The sequence below is a fragment of the Chelonia mydas genome, chromosome 3 (genome assembly GCF_015237465.2).
Source record: "Chelonia mydas isolate rCheMyd1 chromosome 3, rCheMyd1.pri.v2, whole genome shotgun sequence".
Classification (NCBI taxonomy): Eukaryota; Metazoa; Chordata; order Testudines; family Cheloniidae; genus Chelonia; species Chelonia mydas.
Genome location: NC_057851.1, coordinates 158966396 through 158989153, shown reverse-complemented (window position 1 = coordinate 158989153; position 22758 = coordinate 158966396). Strand labels below are relative to the sequence as shown.

The 22758-nt window shown below is 39.9% G+C and overlaps 1 protein-coding gene across 9 annotated transcripts in view; it reads right to left on the bottom strand.

Moving 5' to 3' along the window:
* The window catches only part of ESRRG (estrogen related receptor gamma), a 533318-nt gene that overhangs the window by 128833 nt on the left and 381727 nt on the right, over positions 1-22758 (bottom strand). For all 9 annotated transcript variants that reach the window (XM_043543651.1, XM_037895721.2, XM_043543649.1 and 6 more), the window contains one exon: positions 14289-14405. In XM_043543651.1, coding sequence (XP_043399586.1) covers positions 14289-14405 — 117 coding nt within the window. The remainder of the gene's footprint in view (positions 1-14288; positions 14406-22758) is intronic.

The window sequence follows — 22758 nt, the reverse complement described above, 5'->3', positions numbered from 1 at the left end:
GCCAATGCATCTACACTGATTTTTTTAAAAACACATTTGTATTTATATGTTCTAGAAACACATTCACTTTCTTTGTTCAATATTTAGTCTTGTTTAACGTTTCTTGCAGCTAAAAGCGTGAATGCTTCAATAAAGGGAGGGACAGAGACGGATCAGAATAATAAATAAGAATTGGCTGAAACCCGGAACCAAGAGTAACATTTTAAAATGTTTTGGATAAGTATTTCCACACTGTAGTGAAGCTATGTTTTGGTTGCTGTTTTTTTTTTGCCTCCTAGTACTGCTTCCTACCACTGCTAATATTTCATCTTCATCCAGCAGGTCAACAATTCTGGTAGCATATGATAAACGTGCTCCCATCTTCAGACTTCATGCACTCTGGTACTTTGTTGGGGTCAGAGTCACACTATGACCTCTTCGATGCCTCTGACCCAGGCATGACACAGAGTTTATGACATATGCAAATGAGATTTACCAGACCAAGTGGTAATCCCTATATGGATTTTGTAGAATACCAGGAAAGGTGGGGCTCTGGCAGCAGAGCTCCCTGCCAGAGGAGGTCAGATTGATCTCTTGCCTGATCAAAATGCAAAGACCCACCCCTTTGCTAAAGCCTTCTTTGGATAACAGCTCCATGGTCGGCCATCCATACAGATGACAAGGAATAAGAGAATAAGAGGAGAAAGGGGAGTGCGGATGTGCTAAAGAACTATAGTAGAGCTTCCTATTAATTATTAGTATCGCAAGTCCCCGTGGGAACCTATGGGGAAGTTCTGGAAGAATTCTCAAGAATTATAGTTTTTACTCAAATTAAACTTTATAGAGATGTTTGCTGGAGTACCGCCCTTACACAGAATTATAGACTGGCTCTTGCCTAGGTCTGGAGAGGAGGAAAAAGAGCAGAACAAGAGTGGCCAACCTGAGCCTGAGAAGGAGTCAGAATTTACCAATGTACATTGCCAAAGAGCCACAGTAATACGTCAGCAGCCCCCCATCTGCTCCCTCACCCCCAGCACCTCCCGCTCTCCTGATCAACCCTCCACCTCCCTCCCCGCACCTCCAGATCAGCTGTTTTGTGGCGTGCAGAAGGCTCTGGGGGGGAAGGGGAGGACCGAGGGCACGGCTCAGGGGAGAGGACGGGAAGGGGTGGAGTGGAGACACGGCCTGTGGCAGAGCCAGGGGTTGAGCAGTGAGCACCTCCCCCCCCCCCAGCACTTTGGAAAGTTGGCGCCTTTAGCTCCAGCCCCGGAGTCGGTGCCAATACAAGGAGCCGCATATTAACTTCTGAAGAGCCGCATGTCGCTCCGGAGCCACAGGCTGGCCACCCCAGAGTAGAAGACAGACAGGAGCCACCACTAACACTTTACTCCCTGTTTGTATGTTTTTAGTGGGGTGGAAGTGCACCAAGAATTTTAGCATGTAGGTTTCTTTTAAATAAATGTATTAACTCTGTGGATTGTGGTGGCATTCTCCAACTCTAACGTCGGGTGCAAAGAGCAGAACTACTGACCTTAAACCTGTTGCATTAAAGTATGCCAGGGTGTATTAAAATGAGAGTTGGCATATATCTGGCAACATCTGAGAACTATAAATAGAGACTTCAAAGGACTAAAAATAGAGACTAGCCGTTTAACTCCATTACAGCACGTTGGAGCAGGAAAGATTTTTGGAAGAACAAAGTGGGAAAATGCTAAATATTATGCTAAGAATAAGAATCATCACTCCCTCAATGGTCAGTTTGCATGTGAATATATGTTAAAGCATCAGTAATTTTAGCTTTTTTTAGGATTAAAAGCTTGATGGACCTTGTGATAGATTTTCTGGACTCAAAAATATAACCAAGCCCTTCCATTTGTAGTGATTAAAAGACATATTATGCATTAGCAAAGCAACAGATTTCAAATTGCATTACCACAGCTTTTACTTTGCCATCATTTATTAGCTGTGCTCTGTTTTTGTATACCTGGCACATAAACATTCTTTTTGGTACTAATTAGGCACCACTGTGAAAACTAACAAACTAAAAGTGCACGGGCATAGAATACATTTTGTGGATGTAGCTCAGACTTAAGTCTGTTGACTCTCAACCATGAAAGTCATGATACAAACTGCAAATGAAATTATTATCTGGCCTGCGACAGTGACCCAGAGAGTGGGACTGACAGATGCTGCACACTGGCAGAAACCCTCGCAGCTAAACAAAGGTCAATTGGCTAGATAGGAGGGGGTGCGGCTTAGTTATATCAATAGCCCAGTGAAACGTTTTTTGGAACTCTTTCTGAAGAAAGGCAGAGATTTATAACCATGGAATACTTGAGGGATAGCACCATATGAGATCACATGTGATATTTACAGCTTGTAATTTTAGTGTTTCTTGATACCCTGGCTGCTTTGATAGACTGAAGAGATCAGGCGGAGTTCCTGAAATTCCAACAAAACTGGTGCCAATCCCACTCCAAACAACAAAGTTTTGCCTGTACATGTACCATGCGGGAAGTACTCATTGGCACTTATTTCATTTCCTATAGCAGCGCTTCACCCCTTATAATTCTGGGCCAAATTCTGTAGTCCTTATTCAGCTTTTATCGGGGCAAAACTCTTATTGAGTTGATGAGAGTCTTTCCAGAGTAAGGGCTGGGTAAAATCTGAGAAACGATGTGGCTCAAGAGTAGCATTTTATGCTTAGAGGCTGCATATGCTTCAGTGCCAAAACTATTCAGTATACTATACACAGGATGCTAATCCTACTCCCCTTGAGCAGGAATTGTACAGATATCTGCATAACATAAATGGAAAAGAATAAGGAACAAAAATAAAACTGGTGAAACATTTTACAAAATGACTCTCATTCAAATGTAGAGCAGGACCCTTTTATGTAAAATTCAAACATTTTGCAACAAATGGTAGTGCCATATTGATATATGTGTGATGGGTGGAAGGGAGCAAAAACAAAGGGCAGCCATTTGTCTGAGGGCTCATGGGAAAAGATGCCATAACAAACACAGTCCTACATCCTTCAGGCTTGTCTCAACCTCCCCATATCACTTACACTGCTGTCTCAGTATTTCCAGTGCATAAGCAAATGTTCTCAGTTTTTTCTCCTTAGGCTAAATCCATTGAATATTTAAAAAAAGAGAATAATAATTTTCAGTAAATTAGACAAATGCTAGTTTCTCATTTAAGGTTCAGAAGGAAAAAAAATGACAGATGGGACTGTTCAGGTAAAAGCCTGTGACTGGGCTAAAATTTTTTCATTCTAAAAAAAGTGATTAACTTTTAATGGTATTCCAATTTGAGCAGGCCTGTGAATCTACAGATATTGTTCCTTCTAATCCCAGGGAAGTAGTGGGACTGCAGTGTAAGCAGTTACCACAAGGAGAACTACAGTGTGTGGGGGCGTTAATTATGATTTGTGTTTGCCTTCACTGAAAGTTATTAATTCCATACAAAATTTCTCACATTTTATCTTATTAAGAAGAAAACAACACACGAAATCAATTATGTGCCACATTCACTGCTGGTGACAGTGGGCCCGAATCTGCAACCATTAGCATCATTGGGAATTCTGCCATTGATTCCAGTGGCTCGGACCCATTGTATATAATTCCAGTGGAGCTGTGCCTGCTTGAGCCAGCAGTAGCTCTGGCCCCAAAACTCCAGAAGCTAACACTTAAAAACGCATAATCAACAAACTCTGAAACTTAAATAACTCCAGTAAATGCAACTGATTTCCAAACTCAGGGCCATAAACAGCATTGCTCTCCATATGCATATTGAATTCTCCCTCACATTGATGGGAAAGCAATATGCACATGAAATGTCATATGGTCATTTAAAACTTCTGGCCCACTCAATGAATGTCAATGGAAAAACTGACACTGAGTTCAACAGGAGTCAAATTGGGTTCTAAGGAATCAACCCTGTGATGTGCTAAGCCACCTCAGTTCCACTCCCACTGAAGCTAATAGGACTGAGAAACACCTCATGGAAGATGCACAGCACTTTGAAGAATTGGGATCTAAATCAGGGCTGCCCAAACTCTGCAACTCCAAGGACGACAATAACAACTTTGCGGGAGCCTGAGCGCTGGACCTAATTTGCATGTAAATTTACATCATTTCAAAACCCGAAAGGAATGTCCTCAGTTATAATATTTGCAAGGACTTGTCTCTTCTTTCATGGATGAATAGCATCTGCTTGTTGTGTGAGTTGAACAGCAATACAAACCTGCAATAGAACAGTTTGTCCTTACCCATCAGTTACAGGTAAGGCGATGGTCATGGGACACATTTTAGGACAGACAAATTAGCTTCTCAGTTCGAGTGTCTTAATTTGGACATCACATTTTGGCTAGAAAGCAAGAGGTCTGCTTAAAATTCCAACAATATTTAGCACTTGGTTTCCATTTTTTCCAATGAGATTGAACAGATCCTGGTATATACATTAAACCATTGATAGTCAGATTTCAAAAAAAGAACAGAAGTGGCACCTTAGAGACTAACATTTTTATTTGAGCATAAGCTTTCGTGGGCTACAGCCCACTTTATCGAATGCATAGAATGGAACATATTGTAAGAAGATGTATATATACATACATACAGAGAACATGAAAAGGTGGAGTAAGAGGCTAATTAATTAAGATGAGTTATTATCAGCAGGAGAAAAAAAACTTTTGTAGTGATAATCAAGATGGCACATTTAGATAGTTGACAAGAAGGTGTGAGGATACTTAAGATGGGGAAATGGATTCAATATGTGTAATGACCCAGCCACTCCCAGTCTCTATTCAAACCCAAGTTAATGGTATCTAGTTTGCATATTAATTCAAGCTCAGCAGTTTCTCGTTGGAGTCTGTTTTTGAAGCTTTTCTGTTACAAAATAGCCACCTTTAAATCTGTTACTGAGTGGCCAGAGAGGGTTCAGGAGCCAAATTAGCAACCAACATTACCTAAAAGAATCACAGTAGTGTGAATTCATTGTTTCATTTACTATATTATATGTAATTCTCACAGCAAAGTATTGTTAGTAAGTAAATACCAAGTATTACTATTTTATCAACTACAATTGGTTAATAACATAGTAAAAACATCTTGATTGGTTAACAACTTAGATTGATTTAATTATTAACCACACAATGTTTTAATACCATGTGCTGCAAAGAGCTGCAGGAGACACTTGCTGCTTGTGAGTCTCAGTCTGAGTATCACTGCATTAAAACCGAAGCCCAGGTAAACAAGCAGTCTCCAATGCAATATCTGCACTAGACATCAAACCCTTTACAACACATTAAAAACATGGAAAAGTTTTAATATCAAGAAGAGACTCAAACAGAAGATGCACAGTGTCATATCTTGATATTACAACACAGGAGCTTCGTTTAATACCCTGCATTAAAGAAGAAACTCCTTAAGTATAATATTGCAAGAGAGAGCATAAGAAATATCTCTGAGGTCAATGCAGTTTTATTAACTGTCACCCAGTACAGACGTATTTCCTTGAATATCATTAAAGCTTTCCTCTTCCCTTTGTTCTAATTTTTGAAGGCAGTAGAAACTAAAACTTCCCTCACAATAATATCTATTTTCTACTTGGCAGACTAATGGTATTAGACCTGTGAAAGAAATTTAGCTTGGCAATATCTTATGCACAGGTCTGTTCAAAGGAAATGTTGTGAGGAAGAATTTTAGTAAGCAGGCTTTTTCTGGTGATAACACATTTTTAGTTATAAAGGTGGTTACTTAGTTTTATTTATTAGCTATTGAGGGCATGCCTTAATCCGTTTCTAGCTGATGCTATGCACCTATTTGCATGAGCCTAAATATATACTGTCTAGTCTCTTTGCTGAGCAGGAGTCATTTTCAAATATTTTTAAGGCCAGAAGGGACTATTGTGATCATCTAATCTGACCTCCTGCCTAACACAAGCCAGAAAAATTCACCCAGTAATACCTGTATTGAGTTCAACAATTTATGGTCAGAATGTTAGATCTTTCCCTAAAAAGCTTGTTTTTGTTTTTTTGTTTTGTGCTTTTTGAAAGAATGAAATTTCCGAAGGCTCGTGACCCAAAAATATTTGTGGCCTCATACTTTAGCAGCTGTGAATGCTAACATATGCTAGCAAAGAGTTTACATAACAACTACAATTTTCTAGCTTGCTACAACTCTGTGATCTCAACTGGACATCTGAGGGAAATGCACAAACTTCCAAGAATATACCTAAGCCAGGAGCAAAGGAAGCAACCCTATACAAATAATTTCTTAAGTCCTTGATCCATGCAGCAGATGGATTCCTGGCTGCTGCCATGACACTGCCTACAGACAGGGTAATGTAAATTTTTAAGGGAGTACTCACTTTTTGATAGGCTACTACAAACTAATAAGTGAGAACTGTAAGTGACACTGTATCTTAGAGCCACTCTGGGAAATGTGTGAGCACAGCAGTCTAACACTATCTTGGAGAGAGATTTTTTTTCTGAGTATGGTTTCTGCATTGCCAGTCCACAGCTGGGAGAGAGAGTTACTATTTATTTTTGAAGGCTGGCTGGCTGATGACCATGCTAGCACCTGCACACTCAGAAACAAGAGACTAGGACTGCACAGTGGTGGTTCCTGAACTGTAGGTTGTTCATGTCACCAGGTGGATAACGGGCTGTTTACACATAGATTGAGGACCCACAAATCCTTCATGATAAACATCTCAAATTACTATAAAACTGGTTGCAAATGAGTTCCTAAAGGCTTTAGCTCTCTAGCATTTAAATTGTCCTCTCAATTCTTCAGGGAGAAGTGCTGAAGAAATAGATTTTAACAATAACCCTTCACTTGGTAAACAGACTTTATTATTAGGCTAAAAATAATGGACCAGATCTTCAAGTGGTGTAAATTGATTGTGGGTCTACTGACTTTCATTTACACCAGGTGAGGATCTGTCCCTCCATGTTTTAACAGAGTGATAAAGCTAAAATGCTGCCATCTTCTCCATTCTAACTGGTCACAGAGCGGTTGATACTGACTAGCAGCGACCAGCCATTCACAAGGAAAACTCGAAAACAATTTTGCATCAAACCTACTTCTTCCGTGTCCCTACATGGTAAAAAAATAAAATGATAAATCAACGGTCTATCAGCCAATTAGGGAATATACATCAGAGTCCCAGGTAACAAATGACACTGACCAGCCACTAAAAACAGACATAAAAAAACCTCCGAAACAATTAAACAAAACATTACCGCTCCAAAGATCACGAACATATAGGAAGTGTTTTGGTCTTTACCTGTCATGTGCTGAGTTTATACAAGTACTGCAGAGCATAACACTAACAAGAGAAGGCTTTACTATTGTTCACATACTCAACAACTACATAAGGCTCCACTTTACCCATCCACCTGACTCCTTAATGAGTTTTAAACCTTGCTCCTATGCAGGTAGAGCCATAACTGAGACTGAGGCCTTGTCTACATGGAAAAAACTGATTAGCATAGCTATTCTGGAATAGCTATTCCAGTATAATTTAGCTATTTCAGAATAACTCCCTTATGTGGACCCTATATTTCAGAATACTCCAGCCTGTGAGTCACTATTGTCACTATTATTCCAGAATACGGTTTCCACATGGGGAGCTATTAGGAATAGTTATTGCAGAATTATGCCAGAATAACTATGCAGTAATTTCCCCATGTTGACAAGCCCTATGAAAGGTTCCTTTTTGGGGAGCTGTATAGAGTTACATGAAAACCAGAGCATGGCCTGTAAGCAGAGGGTAGCATAGCTTTACAGTTAACCAACTTCATACAAGGGCTACAAGAGAGACTTCTAGCCATTTGTGGCAACTTGTATACATAGAGTTATAAAGCCCCACTCTCTTGGATGAAGTTCAAAGGAATGTATACTGTAGAGCTAGTACAGGTCTGAAAGAGATCATTCCAAACCTGGCAGTCATTTTCAAAAAATGAGTTAAAAGCTGTTTCAGGTCTGACACCTGCCCGTAAATACCCCTATCAATTCATGTGGTTTTACAATCACACATTTCTATTTTTTAAATAATTCTCTCCCTACCTATTGCTGTGTGAAAGATGCACCACAAACAACAACAAAAACTGACTAAGGACCAGATCTTGCAAACGAGCAGATGCTTAACTTTATTCATGTGAATAGTCCTATTGCATCAACAGGACTACTCACTTGCTTATAGTTAAGCACATGTGGAAGTGTTCGCAAGATTGGGCCTAACTGACTGACTATAAAACAGGGAAACAGGCTAAACACAAAGTGCTGTAAAATGTATACAAAAACAAAATTTCTAAAAAAACTGGCCCTCTGTGAAAGTTTGTTTCTTTTATGCTATTAAAAACCATTACCTGGAAAGGTAAAGGTAAATACTAAAACCAGATATCTGTCATGTAGATTAAAGTTCCTTATCATTTAGTTAACCCTTCAATGGGATAATTGGGATAAAACACAACATGGTGTTACAAAAGGTAGATCATGCCTGATCTTCTCTTTCATTGAGAAGATAACTGTTTTTTTTTAGACAAAGCAAGTGCAGGAGATCTAACGTACCTGGATTTCAGCAAGGTATTTTGATACAGTTCCACAGAAGAAATGATTAGTTAAATTGGAGAAGATGGGGATTAATATGAGACTTGAAAGATGGATAAAGAACTGGTTAAAGGGGAGACTACAACAGGTCATACTGAAAGGTGAACTGTCAGGCTGGAGGGAGGTTACTAGTGGAATTCCTCAGGGATCAGTCTTCAGACCAATCTTTTTTAACATTTTTATTAATGACCTTGGCACAAAAAGTGAGTATGCACAAATAAAGTTGGGAGACATTGCCAATACAGAGGAGGACCTGAATATCATACAAGAAGATCTGGACAACCTTGAAAACTTGAGTAATAGAAACTGGATGAAATTTAATAGTGCAAAGTGCAAAGTCACGCACTTAGGGACTAACAACAAGAATTTTTGCTATAAGCTGGGGACATATCAGTTGGAACTGACATAGGAGGAGAAAGACTTGGGTGTATTGGTTGATCACATGATGACTATGAGCTGTCAGTGTGGTGAGGAGATGAAAAAGGCTAATGCAATCCTAGGATGCATCAGGCGAGGTATTTCCAGTAGAGACAGGGAAGTGTTAGTACCATCCTATAAGGCACTGACGACATCTCTTTTGGAATATTGTGTGCAGTTCTGGTCTCCCATGTTTAAGAAAGATGAATTCAAACTGGAACGGGGCAGAGAAGGGCTACTAGGATGATGTGAAGAATGGAAAACCTACCTTCTGAAAGGAGACTCAAAGAGCTTGTCTCGTTTAGCCTAACCAAAAAAAGGCTGAGGGGAGATATTATTGCTCACTATAAATAAATTAGAGGGATAAATACCAGGGAGGGAGAGGAGTTATTTAAGTTAAGCGCCAATGTTGACACAAGAACAAATGGATATAAACTGGCCATCAACAAGTTTAGGTTTGAAATTAGACAAAGATTTCTAACCATCAGAAGAGAGAAGTTCTGGAACAGCCTTCCAAGAGGAGCAGTGGGGGCAAAAAACTAACTGGCTTCAAGACTGAGCTTGATAAGTTTATGGAGGGGATGGTATGATAAGACTGCCTAGAATGGCAGGTAGCTGATCTGCGACTGCTAGTAGCAAACATCCCCAACGAATGGGGATGGAACACTAGACGTGGAGGGCTCTGAGTTACTGTAAAGAATACCTTCCCAGGTGTCTAGCTGTTGGCTCTTGCTGAAATGTTCAGGGTCCAACTGACCATCATATCTGCGGTCAAGAAGGAATTTTCCTCTAGGTCATATTGGCAGAAACCCTGGGGAGTATTCCTCTTCCTCTGCAGCATGGAGCAGGGGTCACTTGCAGGTTTAAACTAGAGTAAATAGTGGATTTTCTGTAACTTGAAGTATTTAAATCAAGATTTGAGGACTTCAGTAACTCAGCTAGAGGTTATAGGTCTATTACAGGATTGGGTGGACAAGGTTCTGTAGCCAGCAATGTGCAGGAGGTAGGGTTGCCAATTTTGGTTGGATGTATTCCTGGAGATTTAATCACATGACATAATCTGGAGGGTTGGCAACCCTAGTAGGAGGTCAGAAGAGATTATCATGATGGTCCCTTCTGTCCCTAAAGTCTATAAATCTAGGACTCTAATGTTAGTGGAACATATATGGAAAAAAATTAAGCTCCCAAGAGGGACTGCGATCTTGATTATATGCTGTTCACACTGAGGAGAAATTTCTCAACTAAACCACGTGGCCCCTTGAATCTGGGTAGATAAATGTTGGGCCTAAATTTTTAGGTTCAGATTATGGCTACTTATGCACAGGTACATGTAGTGGATGAAGAGTATATGGACCCTCTGCTTCCTTACCCTCCTGTTCAAAGAGCATTGCCCATCCGCAACGGAATGTGCTCCTGTATTCATACCCTATGCACTATTGTAATAATCTTTGTACAATATATGCCTTAGTAAGGTATCATTTGAAAACTAATAACTTGCTGGTCAATAATATCATGGTGAAATGCACGTAGCAACATTATATGTAAAAGTTATGAGCATAAGCTGAAATCACGACTGAAGTGTGTTTACCAGACAAGTCTGGGGAGTGGGTAAACCTGTTTCTCAAAGACAAAGGACAAGTTGACGCCTCTAGCCAGCTGTCATCAAAGCTGATGACACGAAGTGACAACATCATAAAATTAAATAAGCTTCCCAAGCTGTGAAAAGAAACGAAGGGATATGTAATTTCTGATTATGTACAGGGAGAGTTATTTCAAGAAAAGTTCTAGAAAGAAAAGCTTGCCAACACTCTGGTGCAGATTTCTATCACACACATTGGCAGTTGTGCAGAAGTTCCTGTAAAGAATATGATGTTCCTATCAAAGCTGTTGAAACTTGATTTTATTTCAGGGTCTGCAACTAAATTTTTTAGTAAATAGATTTAGGCTGTCAATTTCCAGGCATGCTGTGCCATCAGCAGGTAGAGACTGCTGTGACCAACGTGGAGGCTGTAGCAGAAAATTTTATTATAGACTGGTAATTGAATTGAACAGGTTTACATTTGAATAGATTTACTGCAGCATGATCTCTGACATGCTGCATGGGACTGAAATTCTTGTCTATACATAAAGACATGTTTAAGACATAGGGGGCCAAATTCATTCCTGCTGTAACTCCATTCTAACCAATGGAGTTATACCAAGGATACATTTGTCCCTGTATCTAATTTTCTCTGGGTGCTGGGAAGATAGTAGGAATCAGCTGCATACATCTAACCTAAAGGAAACAAAACATTGTTATCTATCTTTAAAATCTTTATATAAAGGATGCTGTCAAGACTAACAAATCCACAATTTAATCCATACGAAGCAAAAGCTCATCCTCAAATGTTTTCTAAGTAGTTAAAAACAATCTCTCTCTTAAAAACAAAGCTCCAACAGCATGCTACATATCAGTCTGGTTCCAAATGCCAAAGACCGCCACCAAGTGGGGTAAACAAACTGAACTTTTCTTCTGCTCCCTAGAAGTCATCCCTCTCGGGCATGGCTGAGCCACAAGTGCAGGGACCGGACAGTGCAACCACACTGCCTGTGCTTTATACCCATTTTGTGGAAAGAAGATTTCAGTCTCTTATACTGTCAATCTAGCCCTTCTCAGGAGCATTACATTCAATAATTAAAAACAAACAAAATTCCCTGTGTGTCTGCTGACCAACCCTTCCACAAGAAAGAATTGCGTGCTCATAGGCAGGCAGCAAAAGGGAATGGAAGGACACTGGGTTTCTCATCAGTGGGTGGTCCAGCAAAGGAGCTTGGAAATTTGACAGTGTAGTAGACTTCACTTGGGAGGAGCTGATTGTTGCTTTATAATCAGGGGAATACTTTAAAAAATGCACTTTGGGAGGTAAGTCAAATTTTGGCCAGTCGACCATAATATTTCTCTTGATTCTCTACCGCCCTGTCTGTACATGCATAGTAACTTACACCAAATTGGAATAGTAAAGTTTACACCTATTTTGAATAAATATAGTTGACCACAAGGCGGGAAAAGGCAGTGGAGATTCAGGTAGCGTTTCTATGAAACAGAGGATTTAAAAAAAACAACACTCTTTTACTAAAAAATTAGGCACAAAAAAGTGTTGACAAACTGAGCTGCAGTTTGGTTAAAACAAATGGGCCTGATTCTGTTCCCATGATACTGGTATTGGTTACACTTACTGCTAATACAAGTGCACAGAACTGAAAGCAGAAACTGGCCAATAATATCCCTTTGACATCATCACATGGCATTCATTACTCTGATCAAGGCAATTTTTGTTTTGAAATATTGGTAGTGTAATTTAAGGGACTGATTTTTAAGCATGGTAGAAACACAACTACTGTGCAAGAAAAACAGGTGAACAAATCTGTACTTCAACTGAGTGCACGATTACTGTGATTGCACATGCAGACTGGGAAACTGAACATAATTAGCCATTTTCAGAAGCAATTTCCTGATTTGCACATGCAGGCACAATAGCTGCACACACAAACTATGAACGCAATTACAAATATTTATGCATATGTAATTGTGCACCTCACATTTAAAAATCAAATCATAAATCAGTTCACCCATCTGAATACTTAGTAGTGTCTTTCCATTCCCTCCTATTAAGAACAAGTTCCTCAATATGCCTGTATTTTAAATTATTAGTAATACAAGGCCTTTTTTTCCCTATTGACAAAGGTGTTAAGCAGCACAGTCTATTTCAAAAGCTGTCATTACCAGGTGTTCCTTTCATTGTCCAGATTGTCTAAAGTTTCCATTTTGGCCTTTGCGCAATGACTATTAGTGGCTGAAACAAATCAGGTTTTCTACACACAAGGAAACCCTAGCCGCACCAGAATGGAGGGCCAAATCCTGCAGTCTTTACTGAGGCAAAATCCCCATTGAATTTGACAGGAGTTTTGCTTGAGTGAAGCTAAGGACAGCAGGATTTGGCTCACAGGATCATAGCGTCTGCCAAAGCAGTTGCACAGAATGAGGTTTATTCTTAGTAAGTATAATCCAATAAGAATATGTCTGGAGGTGTGTGATAGGCCTAATTTTTCCATCATCTCTCTATTGCTCTATATTCTTCTTAGACATTACCAGAATGACTATACACTGAATCCTGTTTTAAAAGACTATCTACAGAATTTGTAAAAATCGGTCACCAATTAAAGCTGACTATTTTAAAGTTATGTTCAAACAAAATTGCATTGGAAATTGTATGGAGATATTTTAAAGTGGCTGCTTAATGCTGGGGATTACCCATTGAATGCAACTGTTAGAACAGATTTCACTGTATTTATTTTAAATTGTTATCTAGCGCAGAAGTCAATGAAATTGTTTTACTTTCTGTTACTCTCTCGATGGCTATAATGCAATCAAAATTCAGTGAATAAAATCTATGCATAAAAAATGACATCCTCAAACATCGACAATAGATAGAATGGTAGGATTTCTGGCATGTAAAGAATGTATTTTTTCTGTTGCTTAGGACCAAGTCTCCCTGGGCTATGTTAGTTTTATATTGATGTTACTGGGGTATATTAAGCCCTGGGCCTGTCAGGATGGTTTCTTGGAGTGTTTTCCTACATTTACCAGTGATTCAGTGCCTTGATTTGGAAAAAGAGATGTAGCTAATGCATCCAAAAAAAAAAAAAAAAAAAAACTTTAAAGACAAGAGGTGAGAGCTTGTGTGTGCATTTAACATTCAGGGTCTGATTCTCTTCTCCTTTACCCCAAATTTTGCACCAGTGTAGCTTCAGTGGAGTTACTCTGGGTTTACACCAGCATACCGTGAGAGAAGAAGCAATCCCTTCACTTTTCCTAGTGATATCAATAATCATTACAATGTGGAAACAGAAAATAATAGAATGTAGTTGTACCAGTAACAGTGTAGAGTAAGAGCGGGAACACAGGCTTGAAACTTCACAAGGTAACAATCTTATGGAAACAGACAGGGTTTTTTGTGATGATAATGCTACTAGCAGCCCATTGAAACAGATGGAATGTTAGGGTGTACCTGATATATTCCACACCAGAGAAGATGTGTTTTACCTGGATATACCTGGAATCTTCAGCAAGCAGTCAAGCAGTTAAAAACAGACTGTCAGGAAGGGCATGTATATACTGACGTTTCCTTCTGCAATAGGGAGTCAAAACACTTACCATCTCTCGTCTTTCCTGATTGACCTGCAATTGTTACATGTATTTGTCGACAAGATACGTACTGACTAGATCAGCCTTACCTTCTTTCAGCATGCCAACTTTTAGACACTTCATGAAGCGACAGGCTTGGCAGGACTTGCGTCTGCGCTTTGTGATTTCACATTCATTTGTTGCTGGGCAGCTGTATTCTATGTTACCTGTGGTACAGATTTCAGAAAAAAGAAGCCACTGAGAAATGTTAACTGACAAATACCATCACTATATGAACAGAAATCATAACATTCTTAGTGTATTTCATTTAGGAGAATACAAACAATTGTTACTGGCTGGCCTGAGGAAATGGCTTTGAGATTAAATTATATATATTTAAAAAAAAAAAGCCAAATTCAGGCCCTATTTGACTTTTTTTACTCAGATGGCTGTACACAAAAACGGCAAAAGCTTCATTAATATAGACCTGTATCCTGATACAACCATAGGCCCAAGCAGATTCCTTCATGTAGATTATTCCTGCCAGGGGCAACAGTAACCTATGGAAGCTGGGTCAGGAAGCATCCGCACTAAATCACATGGACCATGTCCCTGATCCAAGAACCCCCATCTCGAATGCCTCCTCCATGTCTGGGCCATAGGTGATCTTCAGAATGTGAACTGTGTTGGGTTTGGAGAAGTTCACAATGAGACATAACAGTTGTAGCTTTCTTATCTGCCTCTCTTCTGTAGACATATGAGGAAGAGGTGGCCTCTAGTGCTTTATTTTGGCTGTTAGGAGGTGACTGTTGGAATTAAAAGCATTCACTGTTACTTTAGGGCAAAGCCTGCAGTAGACAGCAGTTTGGCAGCTCATCCTTCTCCCTCCAGAACTGGGGGCATAATGTCCCTAAAAGGGCAGGGCTGCACAGCCAGAATCACACCTTTTGAAGGCCACAGCATACACTTCCTGCTATTCTAGGCCAGTTCTGCTATCCATGTCACCGCCTCCTCCCTCCCCCACCCCCTTTTGGGGTTTCTAGCTCTTTGGGAGAAGGGTAGTGTTTCATCATTGTTCTATACAACACTGAGCATATTGTTTGTGCTCAACAAATAAATAAAAACAAACAGATACACATGAAATAAATACTGTTAAAAATTACACCAAAATTTCCCCATCTTTGTAAGTATCTGAGTCCAAATGAGGGAAAGTTTTGTCTTATTTTGTCCCAATGCTGTTTTTCTTTTCATAAAAGGCTTCTGTTGTATGTCTCTCTAACCGTGCATCCTATTGTTCACAACTCAATTCAATAGGACAGAGTCTGTGGTAGTCGGTAGTTTTGCAAAGAAACTGACTTTTAAATAAAGCATCTTCCCCCATCAGCCCTGTCACATCTTGCTTTAAAGGTATTTCGTTACTTTCTAACCCTTTCCCCTGTGATTAAGTGCATTAGTATCTTAATGAAAATGCATTCTGTTTATTGCCCTCTTGGGAAGCGAGGGGTCATCACACCACATGAATAAATTGTCATCAGAGACAGTCCGAGCATAATTGCAATTTTGCTGCTCCATGTTTGTTGCACTCAGGGTCCGTCAAAATCCCCTGAAACATGCGCAGATTCTAGTAATTAGCATAGAGTCTGCCTGGGACCACAGCATTGATGAAATATTTCAGAGTTAATCACACTTTGTAAACACTGATTTATATTGACTACCTTTCTCCAGACTGATGTCTCCTCATTAAATATCACATTAGTGGATTGCAGGATAGCACAAAGACTCAAATGCTCAGCAACTGCTAATTCAACAGGAAGTATTACTTAAACCACTTATATCTATTGAAAATTGGTTAAGTATTTATGATAGAGAGGTCTGCACGGTGCAACATATGCAAGATAAACCCATCAGAAATCTCTCACTAAATTAGCATTGTAACTTAATGCATTTATGCCAATAAAACTGACATACTTTGCACAACCTTTTCAGGGCTGTGCAGGCTTCGGTCATTTAGAACATTATTGCATAGTTGAATTAGCAATGCTTGCAAAAAGGCAGGGAATCAGGACATGTCTGACCACTACAGGATCTATTGGCACAGCTTACAACTTGAATATATCCTCTGGTCCCTTCCACAGCTTCTAAGCAGAAAGCTCCCTAATAAATGCGGTTAGAGAGTCTGCCTGTACAGTAAATTAGGAAAGAGATGCTCTCCAGATGACCTCTCTTGATATTATATAATGGAGGTGGCAAAGAATATTTTTGAGATATGTGGGGGGAGGTGAGGAAAGGGTGACAGCAAGACTATCCCAAAATCCACACCTTCCTTTCTCATGCTGCATTATACTCCCTCAGTGAGATAACATGCCCACCTACCAATATATGCATTCAAAGGACTTTATAAACTTTGATTAAACTCACCACACCCTGGTAAAGGGAAACAGAGGCTGAGAGGCGAGATGATTTACCCAAGTCACAGAAGAAGCTAGGAACAGATGCAGGATAAGGACTCAGAAATTCTGGATCAGGGTTCTGTGTTCACACCACTAAACCAGGCCTCTCTTTGTCAGGCACCTAATTTTCCAGATTCGCCCCTTGCTGGCTCCTTGCATGAAGGTGTAGACGTAGATGCGGACATAAAAAGGTTGGGTTCAAAACTAGGAGATGGTAAAAAATGGAGTAGTTTTCCGCAGCATGAAGTTCAAACCTATTACCCTGAAGGTTTCAGACATATCCAACACCGTTGGAGACAAGACTGGGTGGAAGAGGAGAGGTAAAACTCAGTGCAAATGGCTGTCAGGTAACAAGATAGGCAATTGATTGTCTAGAAATTTTGGTTTTCTAGATGGTGGTTAAATAGGGTTATATTTTGCCATTATTTCAATCATTAGATCCCAGTAATTTGGTTGGATGGATAAGATTTCCATATCCATTTAGGCCATTTTGCTTTAATAACTCATTTTCTAGATCAATGGTTCCCAAACTTGTTCCACCGCTTGTGCAGGGAAAGCCCCTGGCGGGCTGGGCCGGGCCGGTCTGTTTACCTGCCGCATCTGTAGGTTTGGCCGATCGCGGCTCCCAGTGGGCGCAGTTTGCTGCTCCAGGCCAGTGGGAGCTGCTGGAAGCGGCGGCCAGTACGTCCCTCGGCCTGCGCCGCTTCCAGCAGCTCCCATTGGCCTGGAGCAGCGAACCGCGCCCACTGGGAGCCGCGATCGGCCGAACCTGTGGACGCAGCAGGTAAACAGACCGGCCCGGCCCGCCAGGGACTTTCCCTGCACAAGCGGCGGAACAAGTTTGGGAACCACTGTTCTAGATCATAGGACTGATTCTGATCTCAATTTCACTGCTGCAAATCTGGAGTACCTCCAACGAAGTCAATGGAGAAACACTACTCTAGATTTATTTTGGTGTAACTAAGATCAGAACCTCGCATGGCTCCACAAGAATTGTGTGGCCCACAATTTTAGCAACAGTAAGCAATATTTTAAAGTGTGGCCAGTGTGTGAAATCTATTCACTGGAATCAAAAAGTCTCTGTTCAACAGATGGCTGCAGTAGTCTACTGAATGCCTACATGCATAGATCTACACCTATTTCTACTAGTGAACTGCCCTTGAAAATCCTCCTTGAATTTTGTTGTTGTTCTATAAGTGAAAGTATATTATTGCTAAAAATGTGCTGTCCTAAGCACTCACTAATGTTATTACATCTATTTTGGTACCAGTTCAAATTTATGGCACCCTGTAGGTCATGAGGTCTCTTGTATTCACTTGTTTTTCTTCAATGTTGTAAAAACTGCAAAAGAGTCAAAAATGTATTCAGCAAGCACTCAGGCATCTACCAGTAGATGGTTAAGCTAGACACTTATTGAGCAGGTTGCATACATATGTTAAGGGTTTCCAGATCTGCCTTGAAATTTCAGTGAGAAGATGATGTTAGAAAGATACTTTACCATTTTCTTATCTAGAGTTGCTAAACAATGCTAGAGGGTGAATTGGGCAGCTACTAATGGCATAACTTGAGTTTGCCCAGTTCTGTCAATAGTTGGAGAGGTAGCTGTTTTATACAAGGAACAAAATCAACATGGCAGCTCAGGGTTTTTACACTGGGCTGACAAGAATGATAGAGCAATTTATAATATCTCCTGGCTGGTTTTCAGAAAGGACTGGGCTCTGATTACTTATTTTAAAGTCTTTTGTACAATTAGTTTGCAGGCAATATAATTTTCTCACTTACTCCTTAATAGAATCTTGCAGCTAGCTGGCTGATAGAATAACAGGGTATATGTAAAACTCCTGCCTGAAGTGCCAGTGGATAATTTGTATATTCCTTTCAGTAGCTTAATGGACTTTCACAGTTTGGCAGTTAAAGGGCTGAATAATGTAAATTAGTATGACGTTTCAAAATAAAAATATATGTCAAATTCTCACTCCCCACACACGTTGCCCCGCATTGTTATAATGCATTGGGATTATAACATTGTTATAATGCATTGGGATTGTCAGTGCTGAGTTCCTTTTCTTTCCATATCGACACAGAATATTTTATTTTAAAGCATCTGCTTATTTTGCTAATGATTTTAATTTTATTAGCTGGGCCAAAAGGCATGAAAATATAAATGACACAAAGGGCATTAAAAGTGAGATTTACCCTTTAAAAAAAAAAAAGAGAGAGAACTACTTTGAAATAATAGCATCTGTGCTTGAGTTAGCAATTAGAGTGTTAAAACATACAATACATAATCTGCAGTCTATCTGCTTTTAAATGCCCCAAATCATAAAATCTCTTCATGTGGCTCAAATTTTGCATGGATAAGGGCATCACATTTTCATGTTACAAAGATAAAAATGGCCCAAAATAACCTAAGGTTTTTAAGGTCTCCTGTGTGACGTATGGGGCTCCAAGATGAGTTTGATAATTAGTAAAACACATTTTGTGGAGGGGAAAGGGTGGTTTCTCAGTCACTGGGAGTGTTTGGGCACTGCTGAGGCCCTGGTGACCATTTTGGCAACTGGTTGGTGGGTGGGGGAGACATGGATTAACATGTTTGGACCTTCATCAAAGTTCAGGGCATAGAGGGCCACAGCAGAAAAGAAGGTAGAGTGCTGACAAAGATAGGTCCATTAAAAATGCAGGGTCATATGCAATGGCCCCCTAGCACATGTGATCCTCAAAGATGAAAAGTAACCTCATGAATATCAGTAGTGGGAAAATGGCTTTGGAAACAGACCCAAAACTGTGGGATGGGGCAAAGGAGGAGGTTTATGAAACAGGCACTTTTCTGGAAATACAGGAGATCATTACTAGAATACTTGATAGAAAGATAATACTTAACCTTTACATAGCACTCTTCATCAGTACATCTCAAAGTGCATTAATCCCCATTTTACAGATGCCAGAACTGAGGGACAGAGAAATGAGGTGGCTGGTCCAAAGGCAGACAGTCAGTCAGTGGCAGAGGGGGACTTAAACCCAGGTCCTTCTGGCTCCCACTTTAGTGCTGTAGCCACTGGACCACGCTAGCTCTCGAAGAAAAAAAGGATGAAAGAATGGAGATGAGCGCTAAGAGAGATATGCAAAGCATATTTCAGACTGGCGGGCAAGGAGGCAGGGAAGATATATATAAAGACAAAAATTAATCCAAAGCATAGGCAAACCCCACTGGTTTATTCATGGAAAGACAGATCACTCTGCCAGAGATGTAGTGTACATATGTCTTCTTCGATACGTAGTAACAGTTGGCCACCACTTTGCTGTATTTCTTCAACAGCCACAAAATGATGGGACAAGGGAACTGAACTAGTAGCCATATTCCATGTCATCCTTTACACCTGAGATTAGGTACATCCTTCCCAAATATCACTGTATCCAGCTGATCACTTATTTTGTCCTTTTTTCTGAAAATGTATTTTTCAAAGTAATAAAAGTATGTTCAAACAAACTGAGAGAAAAATATGATGTGCTTTTTGGCAAAATAATATTAAGTGGTTAAAATTTAAAGATCATAAAACTTGTCAGGTGTTGGGGAAAACATTTGTATAACCAAAAGTACTTTCCCCTTTAAACTCACAACTGCACAAATTCTGTTGTTTCATTTCTACAGATGCCATGGTTCATGAATCTCAGAGGCAGCAAACAGTGCAGTACATACAGCCTGAAGACAGTTGCTCCAATAAATGCTTTGAGGCCTTCTCAGATCTCCATGCATTTGGAATTATGTATATAAGCGCCAGTTGAGGAAAGCACTTACCCACATGTTTAATTTTAAGCATACCATTGTGCCATTGACCATTAATTAAAGTTAGGTATGTGCTTAAGTCCTTCACAGAATCGAACCCATAATTCCCTATGCAACAAGATGAAAAAAAAATCATTCACAGAGCTTTATTCTCCTCAGTCACACCTGAAGCAATACTCAAGACATTTGAAGGTGTAATACTCAAGGCATTAGAGTACTGCTGCAGACTGGAAAGGAAAGCATAAATGGGTTCAGGAAATCTAATGACAGATATAAAAGAAGATCCAGGTTGAGAGAGAAGAAGAAAATCTGTTTGGAAGGAAGAATAGTCCACCTACAGGCAAGAAAGCAGAGGCAATTCTAAAGGCATATGAGGTTACAATTCTATTGGGTGGGAAAGTAGTCAATAATGAGGAGTGAAAACTGAACAGAATAAAATGAGGGGATCTAATCCAGGGAATGGCTCGGTCTCAAACTGATTACAGCCATCTAATGTACCCTTCTGACATGTCCTTTCTACTTATATTCAAAAAGCATTCCTACTGTATGCACTATTTGTTCCTGCAGAATTCTGCAACATAAACTCTTTTTAAAGATTTGGGTGCTTTCTTCATCCTTAATAGGACCCCCTACATTGGCTGATACCCAATAAAAAATATAATTGGATTCCTTCTTCAAGACAGTCTCTCCTAGGCTGGCTGCCATCTTCAAAACTTGCCCACGCTTTTCTGTGGACTCTGTGATCCAGGAAAGCCCTTGAAGAGAGAAGCTAGCCATGATCACAACAAAGATAGGGGAGCTGCCTGGGAATCAATGACCAAAAAGAAGCATAGAAAGGCCGTGAGGGGAATGCACGTCACAGGATCCCGACTATGAGAGAGAGCGGATTAGACTATGGTGCTCAGACACCATGGTGATGAGCATGGTATAAGGATCTTAACAGAAAACAGAATACTTTCAGAGAATCTGAGGGAAGGAGGGCACTGTAAAAGTACTAGGTTGACTTTGGAACAGGGCAGGGGAAGAAGGCCTCAACTGGGTTAGAAAATACATCAGAATTTTTGACACCTTAACAAAACTGAACCAAGGAACCAAATAACATTTGTACAGAGGTTAAGGTCTGAATTCTTCAAAACTTGGTCCTTGCTCATGCACATAGAGCTGGAAGTGAAAGGGACTACTTGCATGAATAAAAAAATACTCACAGGAGTACGGTTTTGAAAGATTGAACCTAAGCATGAATTTTAAGTTTAACTCCAATTGACAAATTCTTAAGGGGCCTCAACCAGGCCTCTAATTGTGCACTTCTAATTAGAGGTCTAAATTCTGTCATGTCTCATCTGTAGCTGCTTAAGCCAACAAATGATGTGTCCACATTTTTGCACCCAGTTGACCACACTAACAAAATTGCGTATGCACAATTAGATATTGTTTTCTAATTTTGGCTCTAAAGGTCTTCAGTTTTAACGTCTCTAAAACCAGTTAAACATAATAGTAGAGTTTCCTTGCCTGTTAAAAAGGAAAAAGAAAAAAAGAGGCTGATTTTGAAACATCTATACTCAACCTCAAAACATTTAGCCAAGGGATCCAGCCTACAATATGTGACCCTCACTAAATTTCTGTTTAAAAAGGAGTCAGTATTGTGTTGTAGAAGAACTAACAAAATGTTCAAAACTTGAAAAATATTCTTTTCAAACTTTTTGTAGCACCAGTAGTAAACAACATACATGCAGATTTGAGAAGAAAATGTAAAGATATTGTTCAGTGTCGTATTACATTAAATGATGGGTTCAGCTGCCTAATTTTACAGTAAACAAGTATCCAACATCACAAAGACCACCACAACTGGCACTATGGGACTGATACCTCCTAGATGTGCCAAGTGTCGTTTTCTCCCACTAGAGTCAACTTACCTGTCTTCCGTGGAAAATGAGTGCACTCAGGCCATCTCAAGATGTGTTCTGAATCTTACTGAATCATGACCTCCTTGGCAGTCATAGCATAGATGTCTAAGGAGCATGGAGGCTGAAAACTTGAAGTTTTCATTAAACTAAATAAATGAAGAGCCCGATTTTCAGCCTTCAGGTAGGTGCATAGGTCTAGGGCTGGGCCTCTGCATATGACAGTTTTCTCTCAAAGCTAGTGATGTTCCATCCAGATCAGTGTTGAAATTCATTGATAGGGTAGTGTGGAGAAGCTTGCACTTCTCCTGCCTTGTTGCTGTTTCAGGATACACAGAGAACTTCAGTCGGGGCTGCCAATCTGGCAACTTTCACCAGCAATAAAAATTAACTTTAGAAAATGTATAGACAGATATTTTAAAAAAAATAAATCATGTGTGGCTAA